The sequence below is a fragment of the Malaclemys terrapin genome, chromosome 8 (genome assembly GCF_027887155.1).
Source record: "Malaclemys terrapin pileata isolate rMalTer1 chromosome 8, rMalTer1.hap1, whole genome shotgun sequence".
NCBI classification, from domain to species: domain Eukaryota; kingdom Metazoa; phylum Chordata; order Testudines; family Emydidae; genus Malaclemys; species Malaclemys terrapin.
In genome coordinates, this window is record NC_071512.1 from 33848743 (window position 1) to 33867957 (window position 19215).

Here is a 19215-nt window from a genome sequence, read left to right on the forward strand (position 1 = left end):
ATGACCATGTGAATAAGAGCCTGATCCCACATGTGCTTACTCATGTGAGTAGGGTTTTGCAGGCTCAGGCTTTAAGAGACTCGACTGGGCAAAAAAGCTATGAAACACTGTTTGGAGGGAGTGTTTATGTATTGCAATGTGCTCTATGAGGGAGGCAAATTCATCACAAGGACAAATCCATTGACCATATTGTTCACCGTTAAACAGCTGCTATGTTCCATCCCAGAGGTGGCAGCCGTTCAGTGCAGTTTGTTTCCTGTATAAATTTAGGCCCTGGGCTATATGTAAGGGGACTGTTGCCCCCTTACTAACATTCAGTGGGGGTGTTTGATTGCTCGCTCCCAGCACTAAAAGGGGAAGGGTCGATGGGAAATCAGGAGCCTGAGACTGACAGTCCCCAGGAACAATGGGGAGAGGCCAATGCTCCAGATCAGCCTGATTGACAGGGCGGGCAGGCTAAGCAGAGAGTCAGGAGGCCAGAGGGGTCCAGTCCTCCGTGTGAACTAGAATGGCCTGAGTCAGACAGAGTGGGGCCGAGCTAAGGAGAGAGCAGGGGCCCGAGCTGAGCTGGGGAGCAGAGCTGCAGCCCCAAAGCCAGAGCACAGCCCAGAGAGAGCAGACCTGCCCTGGGAGCAGAGCTGCAGCAACCAGAGCCAGAGGGGCCAGACAAGCAGCCAGGAAGCAGGTCAGAGCTGGGAGCAGAGTCACAGAAGCAGCCTGCAGAGCAGACCTGTCCTGGGGGCAGAGCTGTAGCAACCAGAGCCAGAGGGGCCAGAGACGCAGCCCAGGGAGAGCAGATCCTGTGCTGGGAGCAGAGCTGCAGCCACAGAGCCAGGTGTGGTGAGCAAGTGGGGCCAGCCAACGGGGGACCCTGGGCAAAGGGCCCAGCACAGAAGGACACCCCTAGCCAAGAGTCCTTGCAGGCCAGACCGGGAGGGGGACCGTAACCTGACGGGGGGCTGACACTGGGAAGAAGGGTCCCACCACTCAAAGCCCGGAGGTGTGTGGCCACCACCATTGCAAGTGTCCAACCCGTAGCATACCTGCAGCACAGCTAGGGCCTGAGAAGGAAATCTGGGACCTACAAGGAACAGACTGTGAAGTGCCCTGATGTCCAGATACACTGTTTGTGATGTTCCCTGCCACAGAGTGGGGTGATGGGTTTTCCTTTAACCTTTCCCATTTTTCCTTGTTCTTTTCTTTAGATTAATTGTTAATTAAACAACTTGTATTTGCTTTAAATTGAATGGAATAATCAGTGGGTCAGGGACGTGCCCAGTGCAGAGAGGGTACCCCGGAGTGGGGACACCCTAGCCCCTGTCCTGGGTGACCACAGCAGGGTTGGGGGTTGAGCCCCCCAGGAATCCTGGGTCCAGCCTTGTTGGGGTTACGTAGGGTTACCATATTTCAGCAAGCAAAAAAGAGGACGGGAGGAGCCCCTCCTAACCCCGCCCCTGCCCCTCCCACTTCCCGCCTCCCCAGAACCCCCAACCCTCCCCCCGTTCCTTGTCCCCTGACTGCCCCCTCCTGGGACCCCTGCCCCTAACTGCCCCCCAGGACTCCACCCCCTATCTAAGCCTCCCTGCCTCTTGTCCCCTGACTGCCCCAACCCTTATCCACACCCCCACCCCCAGACAGACCCCTGGGACTCCCATGCCCCATCCAACCACTCCCCACCCCCTGACAGCCCCCCCCAGAACCCTCAACCCATCTAAACCCCTCTGCTCCCTGTCCCCTGACTGCTCCGATCCCTCTCCCCACTCCTGCCCCCTGACAGCTCCCCCCCAGAACTCCCAGCCCCCCACCCCCCCGCTCCTTGTCCCCTGACTGCCCCCTCCTGGGACCCCTGCTCCTAACTGCCCTCCAGAACCCCACCCCCTACCTAAGACTCCCTGTTCCTTGTCCCCTAACTGCCCCCTCCTAAGACCCCCCCCAACTGCCCCCCAGGACCCTACCCCCTACCTGTACCCTGACTGCCCAAAACTTTCTCCACTCCCCCCAAAAAGCCCCCCCTGAACTCCCGCCCCCCCCCCCGTTTCTTGACTGCCCCCTCAAGAACCTCCCTGCCCCTTCTCCTGCCCCCTGGCCCCCTTACCCTGCTGCTCAGAACAGGGTGTTGGGCTCTGTGCGGAGCCGGACACGTGGCTGCGCTCCCCAGCGCAACACAAAACCCGATCCCTGGCCCTGCACAGTGCTGCCGGAGCGGGGCGCGGGGCTGCAGGGGAGGAGGAGTTGCCAGCTCAGAATGCAGGGAGGGACGGGGGGGGGAGGAGGAGCTCCTCTACAGCTGCTCCGGAGTCCAGCCCGTGACTTTCCTGCAGCCCTCCCAGCCGCTCGCTCTGCTCTGCCGGGGAGGGGGGAAATCCCGGACATTTTGAGTGATTTACAAATTCCCCCCGGACGCTATTTTTAGCACAAAAAGGAGGACATGTCCAGGTAAATCCGGACGAATGGTAACCCTAGGTTACGAGGACTCTGCCAGACAGGAGAGTGGAAAGGGGAGCCCTCAAGGGTAGGGAGGCCTCTGGGTAAAGGGAGTGGTAGCGAGGACTCAGATCCTTTCGCTAGCCCATTTCACCGGGGTAGTGCAGAAGCCAGGAAAGTTCCCCACAATAGTGGGACCATTCCCCGGCTTACATATACTCTGTGCAGGACCTGAGGGGTTGTGGAGGCGGGCAAAGGTGGCTGTATGCTATTTGGGGCTCCTCTCACAGATGCTAGCTGGTCACAGCCCCCAAAGGGCCATTATGCCAGCTGGGGTTTGTCAGAGCACAGCAGCATGCCGGCCACCCCCTTCTCCTCCCAGCACAGCCCAGGGCAGGGCGGGACTGAGGAGCGATGTAGAGTTGGCTGTGTGATCTCTACACCTAGCAGTGCTTCTTCTGTGCCTGGAAATCCTCAGCCCATTGTGCTACAGGACCAGGGCAAGGGGCCTAGGGCAGGCTGAGCGCTGGCATGTAGGTTGTAAGGCCCTCTGGGATGGAAGGTGGCAGAGCAATGTAAGATATTCTCATTCACACACTGCCTGGAGGATAGGAAGGGGCTGGAGAATGGAAGGCCAAAGGCATGACAATAAATGTGTGGCACATGCAGGAGCGGCGCCACGGTTTTTGCCGCCCTAGGCGGCAGCGCTCCTCTGAGCATTCGGCGGCGGGGGTCCTTCCGCTCTGTGTCTTCGGGGCACTTCAGAGGCGGGTCCCGGAGCAAGTGAAGGACCCGCCACCAAAGACCTGGAGCGGAAGGACCCCCTGCTGCCGAATTTCCACCAAGGGCGGCAAAATGCCACCCCCCAAATCCTGCCGCCCTAGGCAACCGCCTAGGGTCGCTTAGTGGAAGCGCCGGCCTTGGGCACATGCAAAACAGAGCAGAGGCAAACGGGGGCTAGAGGGAGGACATGCCATGTGCTAGAGGCAAGTACCTTCATGCACAAGGCGCTGCAGAAAAAGAGTGTGCAGAGTGCTGCCCTATGAAAGACTTTCTCCAGTTGCGATGCCAAGGTCACTGAAAACGCTGGCCGTCTGCCACACAAGTGCTGGCTGCTAGATTGAAGCCTGCTGTCCAGGGGTTGCTGCCTGTGTCTCCTCAGTGCCCGCATGCTAGAGATTAGACGGCCAGGATTCTTTGGCTCCCTGCTGCTAGTTCCGCCCAGTTTCTCGCCTACACCCTAAGCCACAGAGCGGCAGAGTTTTCCCTTGAGTGGCAACCCCCTCTGAGGAGCACATGTGAGGATTTATGTGCAATTTACAAGAGGAAAGCACTAACTGTAGGCAGTTTTCATCTCGCTGATTAAATGATGTAAATCAAGTACAAACAGGAGGCCAAGGTTCTGCTCTCAGTTACAGCAGTGTAAATCCAGCCAGATTCCACTGGAGTTACTCCCCATTTACTTGAGTGAACTAAGGGCAGACTCTGGAGTGGCGTCTGGAATGATGAAGGAGGTTCTGGTCCAACAATTCCCTCTCACTGAGCTATCCTTTGTGTAGTTGAAGCTAATGGCAGCACGCTGCTCTCTGCTAAGCCTGGAATACCATGCAGGCCCAGCCCCTCGGCTGGTATAGGTCATCATAGCTCTGGCGATGTCCAACTCACGCCAGCTGAGGGAGCTGAGTCTGCCAGGTCGTTGGAGGCAGTGTGTGTTCAGATGAGAAGCAGGATGAAGTGATGTCAATGAGGTCAAGCAGGTAGAATCCTGGCTTAGGCAAGCCCGTCCCTTGTAGCATGCCAGTCACAGGGTGCATTATCAAAGACTGGGCTAAAGAGAGCTGGCACAGCGTGGCTTTGCGTGACAGCTGGAGCCCACGCATGGTATTTTGGTGAGGCCAGTGCTGGTGAAGTGTGCTAGGTGGGGAGCCTGGAATGCGCTGTCTGGCCAGTGAATAAGTACAGCTGCATTGCCAGCTTCCTCCCATAGGCTGCCCCCCACCCTGACCTACCAGGACCATTGCAAGAACTGAGAGAGGAGTTGAGTCATGATGATCCATTCACTTCTTGGCAGCTCTACGGAGACTAGCAAGGTGCCAAGAAGCGATGGCAGTTTTTGTGGTGTAGACACCTTTATTCAAGGAGACATGAAGTGACACAGCCACTGCACATCATTTGGTGTATCTATCATCTATTTATTGATCACTTATACGATCCTCATCACCACAGAGTGTGAGCAGCTGAGCAATGTGGTCACCTGAACAGAACTCAGACCATAGTAACCGCTGGTCACTGGCAAGGTGGGCTGGATTTGGAATGGTGACTTATGGGTGGAAGGCTACATTATTCAGTGTCAGCCCTAGATCCACCAGTTCCTGCTCCAGATGACGATTGTGAGGCGCAGCTCAGTAGAGTTGCCCACTATGACTACAAGAAATGAGACACAAAGCAATTCCTTACTTCTCTGATGTGCACACAAGCCTACCATCAACATGAGCAAACCTCACGGGCTCAGTGCCTCAGCTGGTGTGAATCCACGTAGTTTCCCCAAAGTTAATGGAGCTATGTCAGTTGGCACCAGCTGAGGTTTTGTCCCTCTATGTCTTGATCATTTCTGAGTGTGGAGATGTCAGTGTGAGCGGGTTGAGTAATGCGGCTTCACTCAAGCACCTGCCTATATCTAAAGTGCTGCTTCAGCCTTGGGGAAGAGGGAGTAAAAATTTTCAGCCTTCTAAGCATTTTGATTCTCCCCTCCGCCCCCCCCCCCCACAAAAAAAAAACAGCCTGTGGTTACATATGGCCTGTCATAATCCCCCCTCCGAACAGTAGGAAGGTGGATTACACACAGCTTTACAGTAATCTTCCAATAAGAAGTCAGTTTTGCATGAGATAACAATAACAGAATACCATTTATTTAAATATTTTTGGATGTTTTACATTTTCAAATATATTGATTTCAATTACAACATAGAATACAAAGTGTACTTTATATTTATTTTTGATTACAAGTATTTGCACTGCCATGAAAGTTGAAGTTACAAATGTATAATTATGTACAAAAAAAACTGCATTCAAAAGTAAAACATAACATTTTAAAGCCTGCAAGTCCACTCAGTCCTACTTCCTGTTCAGTCAATCGCTCAGACAAACAAAAATGTTTACATTTTCAGGAGCAGGGCTGCCCGGGGGGGGGCAATTTGCCCCAGGCCCCAGGCTCCACAGGGGCCCCCATGACTATGTCGGAGGCTCCCCCTGCCTCCGTCTTCCCCCATCCCCCAGAGTCTCAGCTGGTAAGGAGGCGGGGCTGCGAGTTGTGGCCGAGCGGCGGGAGCTGAGGGCCCGCTGGAAACACCAAGCCGCTGCAGCGCTGGACACGGCGTGCTGAGGCTCTGGGAGATGGAGTAAGCGGCATGGTAAGGGGCCGGGGCCGGGCACCCCCCAACCCCATCCCCCGCACAGCCCAGACCCCCAGCTCCAAGCTCAGCCCCTCTGAGCCGGGCACCCTCCCGACCCCATCCCCCCACAGCCCTGACCCCCAGCTCCAAGCCCAGCCCCTCTGAGCTGGGCAACCCCCGACCCCATCCTCCCCACAGCCCTGACCCCCAGCTCTGAGCCCAGCCCCTCTGAGCCGGGCACCCCCCGACCCCATCTCCCCCACAGCCCTGAGTCCAGCCCCTGTGAGCCGGGCACCCCCCAATCCAGAGCCCAGCTCCCCACCCAGCCCTGGGCCACAGCAGCGCCACCCCCAGGCAGCGACAGCCCATTGGCACCAACCATCACCATCATCCAGCAACAGCCCATTATGTAATTGCAAATGTATACATACCATTAAAGCATTTAATGTTTTTAAATAATGTATTTAATGTATTTTCAAATTATTACAAATTAATTTTTGAATGTATTTCACTAGTTATTTTTTACATTTCCAAATACATGTTACTATAACATTGCAACTTTTTTTATGGAAAGGGCCCCCAAAATTGCTTTGCCCCAGGCCCCCTGAATCCTCTGGGCGGCCCTGTTCAGGAGATAATGCTGCCCGCTTCTTGTTTACAATATCACCTGAAAGTAAGAACAGGCGTTCTCGTGGCACTGTTGTAGCCGGCGTCCCAAGATATTTATGTGCCAGATGCGCTAAAGATTCATATGTCCCTTCATGCTTCAACTCCCATTCCAGGGGACATGCGTCCATGCTGATGGCGGGCTCTGCTCGATAACAATCCAAAGTAGTGCGGACCGACGCATGTTCATTTTCATTATCTGAGTCAGGTGTCATCAGCAGGTTGATTTTCTTTTTTGGTGGTTTGGGTTCTGTAGTTTCCGCATCGAAGTGTTGCTCTTTTTAGACTTCTGAAAGCATGCTCTACACCTTGTCCCTCTCAGATTTTGGAAGGCGCTTCAGATTCTTAAACCTTGGGTCGAGTGCTGAACCTATCTTTAAAAATCTCAGATTGGTACCTTCTTTGCATTTTGCCAAATCTGCAGTGAAAGTATTCTTAAAATGGACAACGTGCTGGGTCATCATCTGAGACTGCTATAACAGGAAATATATGGCAGAATGCGGGTAAAACAGAGCAGGGGACATACAATTCTCCCCCAGGGAGTTCAGTCACAAATTTAATTAACACATTATTTTTTTAACGAGCGTCATCAGCATGGAAGCATGTCCTCTGGAATGGTGGCCAAAGCATGAAGGGGCATACAAATGTTTAGCATATCTGGCACATAAATACCTTGCAATACCGTCTACAAAAGTGCCATGCAAATGCCTGTTCTCACTTTCAGATGACATTGTAAATAAGAAGAGGGCAGCATTATCTCCTGTAAGTGTACACAAACTTGTTTGTCTTAGCGATTGGCTGAACAAGAAGTAGGAATGAATGGACTTGTAAGATCTGAAGTTTTACATTGTTTTGTTTTTGAGTGCAGTTATGTAACAAAAACAAATCTACATTTATAAGTTGCACTTTCATGACAAAGAGATTGCACTATAGTACTTATATGAGGTGAATTAAAAAATACTGTTTATCATTTTTACAGTGCAAATATTTGTAATAAAAAATAATATACACTTTGATTTCAATTACAAGACAGAAACCAATATATATGAAAATGTAGAAAAACATCCACAATGTTTAATAAATTTCAATTGGTATTCTATTGTTTAACAGTGCAATTAAAACTGCGATTAATTGCGATTAATTTTTTTGAGTTAATTGCGTGAGTTAACTGCGATTAATTGACAGCCCTAGTGGGGATAGATAGATAACTGGACACCTTCAATTTTCTCTGGTAGTTCAGTCACATCCCTCCATCTTAGGTTAGTACTTCAAGGAATGGTTCTACTCTGAAGAGTGAATGTGCAAAAATATCATCATGGATTTCCATGTTCATCTTTCCATCACTCCAGATCAGATCTTCTCAGTTTACAAAATAAAAGTAGATAGTTTGTTTCTAACTACTAGCCATAAAAAAATGACCCTGGGATCTGAGAGTCAAGCTGGGCTTTTTCTTAACTCATGCATCACAACCATCAATAAGGCCACTGCATTCAGAGCCAAATTAACAACTCGCTGATGATGCAAGAGCCAGATTACAATCCATCTCATTTTCTCAGAGTTATGTTGGGACACAGCCCCCCGGGAGAAGAGCTGTTGAATTAAAAGGCATCCTTTCACACTAGGTCATGTTTCAGCGTAGAAATGCACTTTACAAAAGGACACAGCCGTGTAACATGGATGTGCTTGCACCGCTGGAAAAAGTGGAGAGAGAGTCCCATTCCTCTCAGTTATAGCTGTAAAATATTGCTGCAGAATGTTACAAAACTGCATTTCAGCCAAGGATAGTTACAGCAGCTGTGCACACATAAATCAACCTTGAACTATGTTGGTCAATGTGCTTGCACTGCCGAAGGCAAATGAAACAATTGCTAGAAATGGGTCCAAGACAGAGAGATTTAGCTCCAGATTTTGAAGCTCCCAAAGTACAAGCACCTTTGGATCTGAGGTTTGGCTCACCCCTATAGCCAGAGAAGGGCCAGCTGCAGAACTGACTCAGATTGGGATTCTGAGTCTTCCAGTAGCTGAGGGTTATGTGGACCTGGGGTATTGGCTCATGCCTGTCTTTAATTTTTAATGAACAAAGTTGTTCGGTATCCAGAGCATTTTATTGAATGAAACCATTCCTTTCATTGCCTGTTGGTAGCTTTTTCTGCATTTCCCCTCCTTTGGTTCAAATGGCACATTCCTCGAGTTTATGATTTGAAATGTAGGAATTGCCAGACTCCATCAGCTCCCTGGTCAGTCTGGTGCAGTGTCCTGTCTACACCAGCACTCATTCTCCAGAGTAAGGTGCAAGAACCTGATAGCAGGCAGATGTGGGCTAATCTGCCCCTCACAACAGGTCTCTTTCTAAAATCTAATCATTAGAGATTGGCTTAAGCCTGGAAGCAAGTGTTTTAATAGCCCAAATCTTGTTAGCGTTATCTATTACTTAAAACAACCTGATTTTCCAGGGTTCTCCCACAGAACCTTCAGCTTCTAGTGACGTGTTTAATTTAGCTTCATGTTTTCAGTCCCTAGACTTTACATCATATGTATCACCCAGCCCTAAGCTCCGGGTGAGGAATTCTTTCATGCACCCAAATGAACGCACATGGCACAGATGTTGCCCAGTAAACTTCCCCACTGCAGTTGTGCAAAAGGTGCTGAATTATTATGCAGGGATCAGCACATATTATTCAAAAACCTTAGCATTGCACAGGACATAGGCTTTGCAAGATGAATACCAGCTTAAGAATGACAGAACACAATGAATCTAAAATACCCCCTCTACTGACAGATGTCTTCACAGGAGCATGTTGTTAAAGCAGGTACTCTCTAGGACAGGAACCACTCCTTTTATGAGCGACAATAGTCATTTGTCTAGCTGCAATGCTGTATCTCTTGCCAGCTCAGCAGTTTTTTGCAGCAGGGAGCTGTTCTCACCATGAAAGAGAAATCTCCTGATTCCACCACTTTTTGGCTCTTTTAATAATTTAGTTTTCCAAAGAAAAGGCAGAGCTAATGATAAGCATTAAAAATAGTATCTTTCCATGCAATAGCCATAAGCAGTTGGGAGCCCAAGCAGTAAAAGAAAAGATTCATTCATAAGTAAAGGTCAGCTGTGATCAATAATTAAAATCCCTGGAAGCAGTTTAGGAGCAGTCTTCTTCAGACAATGCTTTTGTCCTGATGGTCTGAGAACTGCAGACTAGATCCAAAAGCAAGAGATTGGCATTTAGGACTCCAGGATTCTGTTCCTGGCTCTGCCACTGAGACAGTGTGTAATACTGTGCATACTCCTTGCCTGTGGGTTAAGGCAGAAAGTAGCCAAAACCATCAGAGATTCTATTTAGACAATTTCCGGGAACCACCCAAAACATCCCTTAGCCAAGGAAAGTCTCTCCCTCCTCTTTTGACTTATGAGGAGAGGCTGAGGGAACTGGGATTGTCTAGTCTGCAGAAGAGAAGAACGAAGGGGGATTTGATAGCTGCTTTCAAGTACCTGAAAGGAGGTTCCAAAGAGGATGAATCTAGACTGTTCTCAGTGGTAGCAGATGACAGAACAAGGAGTAACGGTCTCAGATTGCAGTGGGGGAGGTTTAGGTTGGATATTAGGAAAAACTTTTTCACTAGGAGGGTGGTGAAGCACTGGAATGGGTTACCTAGGGAGGTGGTGGAATCGCCTTCCTTAGAGGTTTTTAAGGTCAGGCTTGACAAAGCCCTGGCTGGGATGATTTAGTTGGGGATTGGTCCTTTGAGCAGGGGGTTGGACTAGATGACCTCCTGAGGTCCCTTCCAACCCTCATATTCTATGATTCTTTTCCAGACAATCAGTAACTTTAGTTGGAGAATCCCTTTTGATGAGGCCAACAAACTGTGGGGAAAACCAACTAGGTGGTCACATTGGTATGTAATCTAGGTTTGTAAAGGAGATTGTTCTCATCAGGAGATACACTATTAAGCAGTGCCTACCATACTGCATACAGGACCATGATCTAGTACCACATTGTGGAAATGTTAAGCATACAGATGGATGTGCGAAATGCATGCACACCTGCATGTCTAAATTGCATATGCAATTACAGCAAGTGCCACTCCAAAGTGGATAATTTTGTGCACACGCTTCCACAGCCAGACATTTGCCCATGTAGCTGTGTGCTGAGTTTCTGAGGAAGTCCAACCCTTTCTTACCCACAGTCCTTTTTACACCAGGTGATTACTGATTCTAGAAGGAAACCTGGAAAAGTTGCAGCACAATAGCCCTTGAAGATCAGTCAAGGCAGATTGTGTCAAAAAGCTTATAGCCTCTGGGTTTATAAAATCCAAACCTAGCCCGTGACATGAGTTGGGGGTTTCGGTCTAGCTCTTAAGCAGAGAAGTGTCCACATTACAGAAATTTCTATCGCTGTTAGGACCGTTGGTATTGCCAATGTCTGAATGGGCCATGGAGACCAAACCTCCCCATCCCTGTGGGCTGCTTTGCCAAAGTAAAGCCTATAAGTTACAGTACCTGAGACCCTTAAACAGAAAGGCCCTTAAGTCTCCAGTAGACTGATTACCCTCATCCCAGGATAGAAACAAATACCCAACTGAAGCCACCAGAAAAATCAGACACAAGGAGTATCACAGCAGCAACTTTCACTGCCACAAAATTCACTCAGATCAAAGAGCAGCCAGTTTGCAAGAGAGACACCCCTTTTGCATCACTACCAGCAGGAGTGGCTCTAGCTTTTTTGCCACCCCAAGCACAGCAGGCAGGCTGCCTTCGGTGTCGCGCCTGCGGGAGGTCCACTGGTCCTGCGGATTCGGTGTACCCACCGCTGAATTGCTGCTGAATCTGCAGGACCTCCCGCAAGCACGCCGCTGAAGGCAGCCTGCCTGCTGCCCTCAGAGTGACTGGCAGGGTGCCCCCGTGGCTTGCCGCCCCAGGCACGCGCTTGGAGCACTGGTGCCTGGAGCTGCCGCTGCTATCAGCAACATTCCTCCACCTGTGATCACTCCCCTGCCCCATGACAATCCTGAGTCTGCTCTGGAAATTCCTGGCTCAAAGCTGTGATGCCAACTACTGTGCCTCTCTTTCTGCAGTGACGCATTTCTGGCCTCTCCCCATTAACTATGTGGTTTGATTAGCTTTCTCCCAGGTCTCTCAGCTTACACTTTTCCAAGTTCAAACTCATTTCATTCTTTGATGCCCATCTTTTTCACCTCTAGGCCTCTCTCTGTCCTCCCTGGAATTTGCATGCCCTTTGATACTTCTAGAGCCCTGTTTAGCCCAACCCCCCAACACTTTTGGATCACTGATGAAGCTGTTCAACACCAGATCAACCTCTGATCATAGGGGCACCACTGTATACCTTGGTACAACATCATGTTAGCCTCTGTACGGGCCTTGTGCCAAGGGCTCCTGTTCAAGCCGTTTATTTTCCAAGCACACTTTTGAAACAGCACAGCAAGTACAAATGTATTTCCTTTTCACTAATTAGAACGGGGCCTTTAATATGTTCCAGCCCAGGGTGTTCAGCTCAAACATAGGTGTCATCATTAGACTATTTCAGGCAAGAGGTAGAACCTGTAGATCAGATCTATTTGGTGGGGGCTATTAATGTCTGCCTTTCCACACAGATGACCCAAGAGTTTTACAAAGCCCCTCTTTGAATAGATTTAATAGAGTAGGCATGTTCTCAATTCCGCTCAAGAGGAATCTTCTAAAACCTGTATAGGCTTTTACATGAGCCCACTTGGAGATGAAAGTAAGTGGCTGACCTGACAGCTCACACTGACTCACCCAACAGTGCCAAAGTTCCCTGCTGGAAACTGGCAGCACGTGGACTTGGGAAGATAGGAGCAGCAGCTCAGAAGTGGAGTAGCTGAGTGAGCAGGCTTTGCTGTTAGTAGAGGAAAAACAATCTTGGTTTGTGGGGCAGAAGGGGGGCTAGCAGCAAGGGATGGAGGATACTTTAATCTGAAATCTACAGCTGAGAGAGCACGAAGTTTAAGGAGTGAAAGCTCAGGCTCAAATGCAGAGCAGAGAGCAATTTTAGGGGAAGATCATCAAGACAAGATGCTTGTTGGGGTCAGTATTGACAGATATTGGAGGCGACAGGGAATGGGAGGGTTTTGCAATTGGGATGAGAGTAGGGTTTAGACTTACCACAGAAGTGAAATCACTGCTGGGCGCTTGGGAAAGGGGAAGGAAGACATTTGGGAGTGGAGAGACTGGGATGGTAATCCTTACTTTGGGTGAGTTAAAGTATTAATTTGCACAGACTGTAATAGTCAGGAGGCAGTTGATACACTGTCTTGCCTGTTCATACTTAGTGCAAAGTGAGGTAATGGAGAAGCCTTTATCTACTGACACTTGGTCAAAAGTCCAGTTTCTATGAAGTGTCCTCCATTCTTTGTACAATTCCCAGAACTGCATCTAGCCCAGACGAGGAGACATTTATATGGACAACTGGTCACATTTAATTAAGTTTGTGTTAGAAGCGTAGTAATGATGGGTATAAACCCTCATTCCTCATAGCAGTGGCCAACTGACTGCCTGGAAGAAACTTCTGTAAGTGCAAAAAGCCCCATAACGCACAATTTCTTCTGGAGCCAGTGATGCCTGGCTCCAAGCAGGACAATTCCTATGTTCCAAGAAGAGCATGCAAGCACTAAGTAAGAGAAAAGCAGGAAGAACCTTTCTGAATGTAACTAGGACTAAAGCATTAATGAAGCTAGTTTACTTCAAAAACATATGGCATTCAGGTTTCCAATTTGCTCATATTCTTTGTGCCAGAAGTGGGTCTACCAACAAATGCCACCTCACCAGGCTGCAACTAGCCAAAAACTCAAGAAAAATTGGATGCTTTTCCATTTTTATTAAAAAAATCCAGAATAGATCCAAGAAGAACAATTTTATTATCAGGGAAGTTGTTTTACCATACGCAGAGAACAGACATGGTATCGAGCAGAAAGCTTAGACAAGCAATGCATGTAACTTCAATGTGGCCTTATTTAAAAGGAATCAAGTTACAGCCAAATGAAAGTAATCCATTCTCCTTCAGTCCAAGAATACTAAGCTAGCTGCAGATTTAACAGTCTCTAGCAATGTAGCTGGCCCTGCAACTGCTGAACCCAGGACCTGTTACAAATCAGTTCACAGGCACTTGGCTCCACAAAGAGGATACATCACGACTCCCATTCCCACCCCAGAATTTGTGACATGGTTTCGAACCTTTAAACAAATGTAGTATACCACTTCGTTAAATGTTAGGAGTAAATGAGGAGTGAATCCCCTGGGCGCTCAGTTGAAAATACCATAGGGCTGAATATTTAGAACTTTGTCTAGCATGAATTAACTTTCATGAAATGATGAATCATCTAGTGGACACAACACTAAATTTATACATTAAAGAAATTATATATAGAATACTGCAAAAACACAGTAAGACTGAATTCTGCCCATTTCTGCTCAGGAAGGTCCCTTCGCTCCCAAGCTTCAGAATTTTCACCCTCTTCCTGCTGCAGTCTCTGCGCAAGAGTGACATTCTACTGTTTCTCTTCCTTCTGGTCCCCAGAGCTTCCACCAGACCCCTCTCTCTCCGACGCCATCTGTGAAAGACACCATCTGTTAGTTACAGTACGCTACTCCCACAGAGATATCCTGATAGCTTGGAAGCAGCTGCCCAGGTTTCTTCTAGACTGATCACAAGACTCTTCTGACATTGAAAGACAAAGCCTAAAGGCTAGATTATTGAAGGTATTTAGGCGCCTAGTGGGAATTTCGAAAGCACCTAGGCACCTAACACCCACTGAAACCAATGGGAGTTAGGCACCTCAGTGCATCCGAAAATCTCATTAGGGCCCAAATACCGTTAACAATCTGGCCCTAGCTGACCATTTTAGACAGAGCAGTCAGGAAGTCCATGATGAGTCTCTAGCAGTCAGTGATTATGCACAGAAATTTAAACAACATTTACCATCATTTTAATTATCAGAGAGGTAGCCATGTTAGTCTGGATCTGTAAAAAGAGACAAAGAGTCCTGTGGCACCTTATAGACTAACAGACCTATTGGAGCTTAAGCTTTCGTGGGTGAATACCCACTTCGTCAGACGCATGTGGCCATCATTTTAATGGTTTTTAATAACTGCATTTGAACATCTGGACACGGTACCCTTTCTACGCTCACTGAAAGATCTACATTCATACTTCTGCTAGGAGGTTTGCCTGATGCACATTTATCTTGATGTACAAAAACAGTCTCCAGTATTGCTTGTCACCAATCAAGAGCTTTGTAATGACTGTTTCTACAAGGTATTAAAAAAAAAGTGATATGTAATCGGTGGGACACATCAGCAGCACAAACAAAATGCTGCATAATATTGAGGATCAGACTTCAGAACTTCCATGATTGGCTGGACAGCCCAAGACGTTGTGCCAGAGAAGATGTCACTAGTGCAACAGCTGCTATTTAGGGGAGTTGACCTGTGGCTTCAAGCTACCCAGGCATGGACAATCCTCTAAGGCTTCATTCAGACCAGCCCCCTCTCCCTGTACAAGCACCAGTGTAATCCACAAGCCCTGCACACCCACCTTTTTGTATGCCATTTCAAAGAGTTTGAGGGACGCCTGCTGTAGGCTGGATGCTGCCTGTCTGATGTTTTCTCCTGTTTCCGCATCTTTACGAGCCAGCAGCTCTCTCATTTTAGCAATCTCTTCCCTCAGTTTGTTGCACTGTAAACAAGTTACAAACAATAGTTACATTGCACTTAGTTCATTAAAACTGAGCCCTGCCCTTCACTTCTACAGCCCCCTCTCAGCTCTTGCCAAAAGGAGTGGACTTAAGTCTCAAATTAAACATCTGCAGTGCCTAGTAGCTTGTCCAGTTCCCAATGGGCATGTATCCACATCACTGAATACACCACAGCTGGCACTAACTGGTCACCTTGTTTGCAGTCTCAGCAGAGAAGCCAAGGACTTAAAAGGGCCAGAGACCGAACTGCCCCCTTTGGCTGAGAGCTGGCCTCACTGATACCTCTAGTGACCTATTGTCACCACAGAATCAACGGGAGCAGAAAAAGCTGCTCTTCATCTACCCGTCTTTAAAACTCCACCAGAAAGAGCCACAAAGCAGAGTGTTCAATGCACGAAGCCCCAAAGAGTTTCCTCCCTTTGTTGTGTGTGGGAGGAGTGGGGATGCAAACAAAAGCAATATGGTCTCATCCCAGTCCCTGCTGCCATCTGTCAAACCCTCCACACAATCTGGCACTTCTCTGTCAGACTGGGAGTGCGCTCAAGAGGGCAGGATTGGCGATATGAGGTTACTGTAGGACAGCTGCACTGACAGAGCTGCGAGGGCGTGGGACACTCACTCAGCCAGGTCTAGAGGCAGAACGTGGGCAAGCACTGCCAGTCCTTTACTTTTAGGCCCACAGGTTGGAAGGAATACTATGTTCTTGAAGCCTTGTATAACAGATTTCCCTGCTCCAAGCAGGCCACACTTCTTCCAGGGCTCATTAACACTGCCCCTCTGGTCTCCCACAAAGCAATGATGGGGTTAGACATTTTTCCCATACAACTTCCCTTCAGAGGCTAAGTATGTAGTCTCTTGTCTTCCCAGCCCCTGCTAGGCCAGAGAACAAGTTTTACCCTCTCACTGGGCTACACGAGGACCTGGTGTGTCCACACCCATGTTTTTTTTTTAAAAAAAGCCCAACAGTGATCTGGGTAAAGCCACTGAATCTTTATCTAAGCTAATCTAAGGGTACTTGCCAAGAATCTCCAGCCTTGGCCCTTCCTAAACCCCAAATTACTTGTTTGAAGTGGATGCTTTAATACTTTTGCAGCTTGTGAACTCAGTTTTAAACATAGCTTTTGAAATGAAGAATAATGCAGAGATGAAGCAGTCACTGAACAGTATTAAAACCCCTCTAACACTAAGCATCTGACTCACTCCAGGTAAAGGAAGGAAACTATGTTAAAACCATTTAAGCTGCTCCCAAGTTCCTGGGTATTGTACTTGCAAGTTCACCCACTGTTCTGAGACACTCAGGACAGAATGGAAGCCTTCACTTAATCTTATTAACTTACAGACAAAGAAAACTGGTTTCATACATTCAGTGTCTTTGAAGAAAAAAATTCCCTCTGAAATCAGCCATTGCAAATGTTTCTATGGAGTTAAATCAAGGGTATGGTTAACTGAAAAACCTTTCACATTAAACATCTTCATAGGCCACCTACACCTTACTAAGACTTGCGACTCAGGGTATGAAATAAATTCTCTGCTACAATAAAATGTCCTCCCACATAGCCAATCACTTCCACCATCCAAATGGGACAAAAAGCAACCAAGGACTGTGCCTGCCTTCCACTGTTAAGAATTCTTCATGTATTCTGGAAGTTGGCTTCTCTAGCAAGTTTCAGCCACATGCTATTTTAAACAATTAAGAATCCCGGAGAGGTTACATGCTAACCAATGCTTCACCCGAGAGGCGTAGGGAACTCTGGCTCCTTTAACAAAGGCATCAGAAAATACCCACCTCATCTGCTGGCAGCTGATCCTTAAACTCCTCCATCTTGGATTCTGTATCATGGATAATCCCTTCTGCCATGTTCACAGCTTCGACACGTTCCTGGGCAAATTGACAACTGGGTAAGGGTCTATGCCATATAACATTCAGATCTACACAACTCAGTTACAGTGTAAACAGACGTGAGTGGCACAGAACTGGATGGCTTAGCGGAATGGCAATGGAGAGAACTCAGACAAGACTTAACCAACTTCCTCCCCACACGGTAAGGAAACAAACAAGTCACTTACAGGTGAATCTGTGTTTGGAAATCCAAGTGAGCCATCTCAACCCTCATACCCCTGGGAAATTCCCAGGTGCGTTCCCAGATGGCGAGGCCAAGCACATGGCATTTACTGCACATGGATTGTCCCATGTGCCAGTAACACCAACAAGGAAGGAAATATAGTTTTTGTTTCAGTATTTTGGGCAAGACACCTGGAGCCTCAGCTTTCAGACCCGACAGGGTACTAGGAGCAGTGTGGAACATCGTGCATTCTGTGAATTTGGGGGTCCTTCAGATTTTTGGCATCTCCCATGCTTTCTGCAATATTTAAATTATTTTTGCAAAGAAATGCAAATCCCGAGCAGCTTTCTTGGTTGCAAAGATAACCAGCATGGGGCCTCCTGCAGTACTGCCTTACTACAGGCAGATGAACCATGTGGCCCATTGCTCAAGTGCGTTAATCCATGTGGTACCATGAACTATCGCACTGATGGCAGTCTCAAACAGAGCAGGGCTGGATGTTCCACCCATTTGGAAGAATGCCCCACAAGAATAATGTGGTCCTCAGAAGGGTGAGGTGCAATGGAGTTGTTGGCAAAAAAAAAAAAAAAAAAAAAAAAAAAAACAACCCTCCTTTATTTTCTACTGATCCTTGTCAGTGGTTCAAACTTCACAGCACCTAATCTGAAACCACCACCACCCCAGGCACCTGAGCTAGTACACTCTACAGAGGCCAAGAGTTAAAAATGGGAACCGGGGAATGAACTACCCTCATCCATGAGTGAGTCACTCCAGATCACAGTTTAAGCATGTAGCAGTCAGCACAGGAAAACTTGTACTGCTGTCTGTCATGCACCCAATCTGTGGAGGGGTGTATCTCCCCCATTTCACGATTGTCATCTGGGCACTTGAAACCACCAACACTAGTTCAATGGGTTAGGAACACAAACAGTGACAAGACAAAGATGGGGTGGGAATGTTCAGAACACTCTACAAAAGACCTATATATCTACAAAGTCTGCCCAACAGATAATACATGAAAACAGACAGTTATGCAAGTAGCTAGCACCTCAAGTGTGTATTTTGCACATGTAACTTCCAAACGCCAAGGGGTCAAGAATCTCAGGGTTTCAACAGAGGTATTAAGCAGAGAAGAAAAAGCTACAACTCCTCTTAAGAAAACTCAGCTCCTTTCACAGAAAGCTACTCCAATATTCTACCCTTTGGTCTATACCAGAACTTCACCCTTCTGAGGATCAGAGATTTAAAAGTGTTGTCAAAACAAGATCACTAGTTCTGTAGAGATGAGAGCAGTGTAAAGCATCTAGTGTCAATTTCTGCAGTCTGTAAGCATATGCTAGTGCCATATCCTACAGTAACATCTGCTTAAATCAATGTTCTATATTTAGTAGTGCAATTCATTATAGTTTACTCTCATTAAATCATTAGTCCCAACCATTAACCTTATTAATATTATAGATTGGATCACTTGAGTGCAGAAAGCATCACTCCTTTTTGACTAAGTCGATGTGGACTCTGGCCAGATATTCCCTGAGGGAATGGTGCTCTCATGCGCATGGAAGGCATAAATACCAAGACTCAGATGAGACCTGACACCCAAGATGCTGGAGACCAGGCTTTTAACATGCGCACTGCAATTGCCCATTGAAGGGGAGTGTGTCATGGGGGTTAGGACCAACATTTTGGTTTTGTAGAATTTACAAAAAACTTATTTCAATGAGTTCAGTGAAAACAGTTTAAACAGCTCCCTGCTGTATTTGCACCTAATGACACAGCATTGCACTGCTCCATGAGAAACTGGAAGTGAAAGTGGTAGGTCTAGCTTCAATATCCAAGATGAATTAAATGTAAACATTCAACAGCATCCGTGGTGAAAAGTAGATTCAACTAGATTTTAAAAGTTCCATTCACATATTAGTAACAGGTAGGGAAATTTGTCTATTTATAAC

General features: G+C 47.6%; 1 protein-coding gene across 1 annotated transcript in view; it reads right to left on the minus strand.

Annotated features, from left to right (window-relative positions):
• Positions 1 to 13348: 13348 nt before the first annotated feature.
• HSPA9 (heat shock protein family A (Hsp70) member 9) overlaps positions 13349 to 19215 on the minus strand; it is a 39035-nt gene continuing 33168 nt past the window's right edge. The window contains exons 15-17 of the mRNA XM_054036926.1: positions 16990 to 17082; positions 15044 to 15184; positions 13349 to 14060 (exon numbers count right to left, since the gene is read on the minus strand). Of these exons, the coding sequence (XP_053892901.1) occupies positions 13998 to 14060; positions 15044 to 15184; positions 16990 to 17082 (297 nt within the window). The 3' untranslated portion in view covers positions 13349 to 13997. The remainder of the gene's footprint in view (positions 14061 to 15043; positions 15185 to 16989; positions 17083 to 19215) is intronic.